Source organism: Bison bison, unplaced genomic scaffold, assembly GCF_000754665.1.
Source record: "Bison bison bison isolate TAMUID 2011002044 unplaced genomic scaffold, Bison_UMD1.0 scf7180017864289, whole genome shotgun sequence".
In the NCBI taxonomy this organism is placed as follows: Eukaryota; Metazoa; Chordata; class Mammalia; order Artiodactyla; family Bovidae; genus Bison; species Bison bison.
The window spans coordinates 4,040,521-4,042,799 of record NW_011494861.1 but is presented as its reverse complement, the minus strand read 5'-3'; the positions used below and the strand labels follow the sequence as shown (position 1 = coordinate 4,042,799).

Genomic DNA, 2,279 nt, shown 5'->3' with positions numbered 1-2,279 from the left:
CGCAGGCAGAGACTCGGGTGTGCAGCAAATTTGGACACAGGGAAGCTTTGTTCATTCTGAGCAGCAGAAAGTAGGGGTGTGTCGTGCATGTGAATGTGCTGGGGAAGGAGAGAGGTACAGGGAGATAAGGCTGGAGAAGCCGCATCCTTGAAAGCCCTGGGGAGGAACGGGAGCTTGGACTCGGCTGTATTTGGAGGCAGTGTAGAGCTATTAGAGCAGGGATTTCAGGGCCCTGTCCCCAGGGGATGTTTGGCAGCGTCTGAATATTTGTTTCTCACAGCTTAGGTGGTATCTAGTGGATAGAGACCAGGGAGACTGCTAGATACTCTACAACACATATGACTACCCCCAGCAGAGAACTGTCCAGCCCCAGAAATCCCAGTAGTGCCAAGACTGAGAGACCCCTTGTGAGAGGATGGTAAACAGGGGAGTGGGTGCTTGCGTTTGCATTACAAAGGTCATTCCAGGTAGGGGGCGGGAGTGGGGGGACCCAGTGCACTGATCTGCTCCCCCCACAGGAGGGTCTCCGACGTGCACCCAGTGTGAACGCTATCCAGTCCTGGGATTCTGTGTGTATCCAGGCAGTTTATGAAAACTTCCTGTTGTGGGGCAGGAGCATCCAAGCTGAAGGCCTTTTAGTTATTGTATAGTTTCTTCCGTGTTTATAAGTTTACAAATGTGGGAATAATGGAGGGACTTCCCTGGTGGTCCAGCGGCTAAGACTCCAAGATCCTGATGCAGGGGGTGTGGTTTCAATCTGTGGTCCAGAACGGAGATCCACATGCCGCAACCAAAGATCCTGCATGCAGCAACTAAGACCCGGCACAGCCAGATAAGAACCCAAAAAAGAAAGAATAGAGTCAAAATAACAGCATTTGGAGACCACAGTGGTAACAAAGGGCACTTAAACTTACCACCCTGTGAGATTCTTGGCAGATTTTCCTTCAGTGTTTCCTTAAAGCGTGTTTGTATTATAATTGTACTTTACATGGAATTTCATCTTGCTCTCCACTTTAAGCACTTCCCCATGTCTTACTGCCTTCATGACTCTTTCAATCTAGTCTGTGTACCATCCGTCTGCATGTGTAGACACATGGATGGTTTTGATTCTATTACAGTCATATTTTCCTCTTTGGTGAACACCTTCCATCTAGCTCTTCTCAAAGGTAGATCGAAGACTCTGAGCACTTGTCTGCGAGTTGGGACAGATGCGCGTGCCATCCTGTGGGCCTGTGGCCCCACGTAGCTGATGGGCCTGGCCTCACCGTGGACAGGACTCAGCCAAACCCAGACCAAGGAGGACTATGGCGCCTCCCCGTGTACTTTCTCTTTATCATCCTTGTGACTCGGGGGCAGCAGGCAGGCTCCTCAGCATGTGGCGTGACGGCCTGTCATTGGTCTCCTTTGTGCAGAGTGCGAGGCTCCAAGCAGATGAACACGCTCCAGTGTGCCCGCTATGTTTACCAGACGGAAGGCATCCGCGGCTTCTACAGGGGATTAACTGCCTCGTATGCTGGGATTTCGGAAACCATCATCTGTTTTGCTATTTATGAAAGCTTAAAGAAGTATCTGAAAGAAGCTCCGTTAGCCTCTTCTACAAATGGGACTGAGAAAAATTCCACAAATTTTTTTGGACTTATGGCAGCTGCTGCTCTTTCTAAGGGATGCGCCTCCTGTGTCGCTTACCCCCACGGTAGGTCCTGCCTGGCCTTCAGGCGCGGTATGGTGGCCATTGGTGTATGTCAGTACTTCCAGGCCTCTGGGGTTCAAATGGAGATGCAGGTACCTGCGGGTGATGCAAGGTAGCTGAGTCCCAGCACAGCCGGCTTCAGCTCGTGCGTGCAGGTCATGCGGGCGGTGGGGGCTCCGCTTTCCTTGGCTCCACCTGATTGTGGCCAACACTCAGCAGAATGTGAGCCGTGTGTTGTGGAACATCTGATGTTTTCAAAGAAACAAAAAAAATCTGGATTTTATTTAAAATTCATCAAAAAAAAATGATATGGGAGCCAAGCTTTTTAAAAAAAAAAAAATTCTCTCAGCTTCTACCTTGAATGGAATGCTGAGGAAAGCTACTTTGGGTAAGTTTATTTTGTAAGGAATTCATAATAGACCTCATGTTCTACTGAACTACTTTTTAAAAAAAACAGCTCAGTTTATTGTGCCATGAAAAACAGGTTTTGTTTTCCAGCGCCTGCTGCACGGTCAGCTGTGGCATTGCACACGGCCAACTTGCAACAGGCCACTCAGGCCCCGTCATCTGCTGGGGCACCGAGCAGCCC

General features: G+C 49.6%; 1 protein-coding gene across 1 annotated transcript in view; it reads left to right on the top strand.

Moving 5' to 3' along the window:
• SLC25A33 (solute carrier family 25 (pyrimidine nucleotide carrier), member 33) overlaps positions 1 to 2,279 on the top strand; it is a gene marked incomplete at its 5' end in the record, with an annotated part of 16,333 nt that overhangs the window by 12,849 nt on the left and 1,205 nt on the right. Inside the window, one exon of the mRNA XM_010850192.1 lies at positions 1,413 to 1,693. Within this exon, the coding sequence (XP_010848494.1) occupies positions 1,413 to 1,693 (281 nt within the window). The remainder of the gene's footprint in view (positions 1 to 1,412; positions 1,694 to 2,279) is intronic.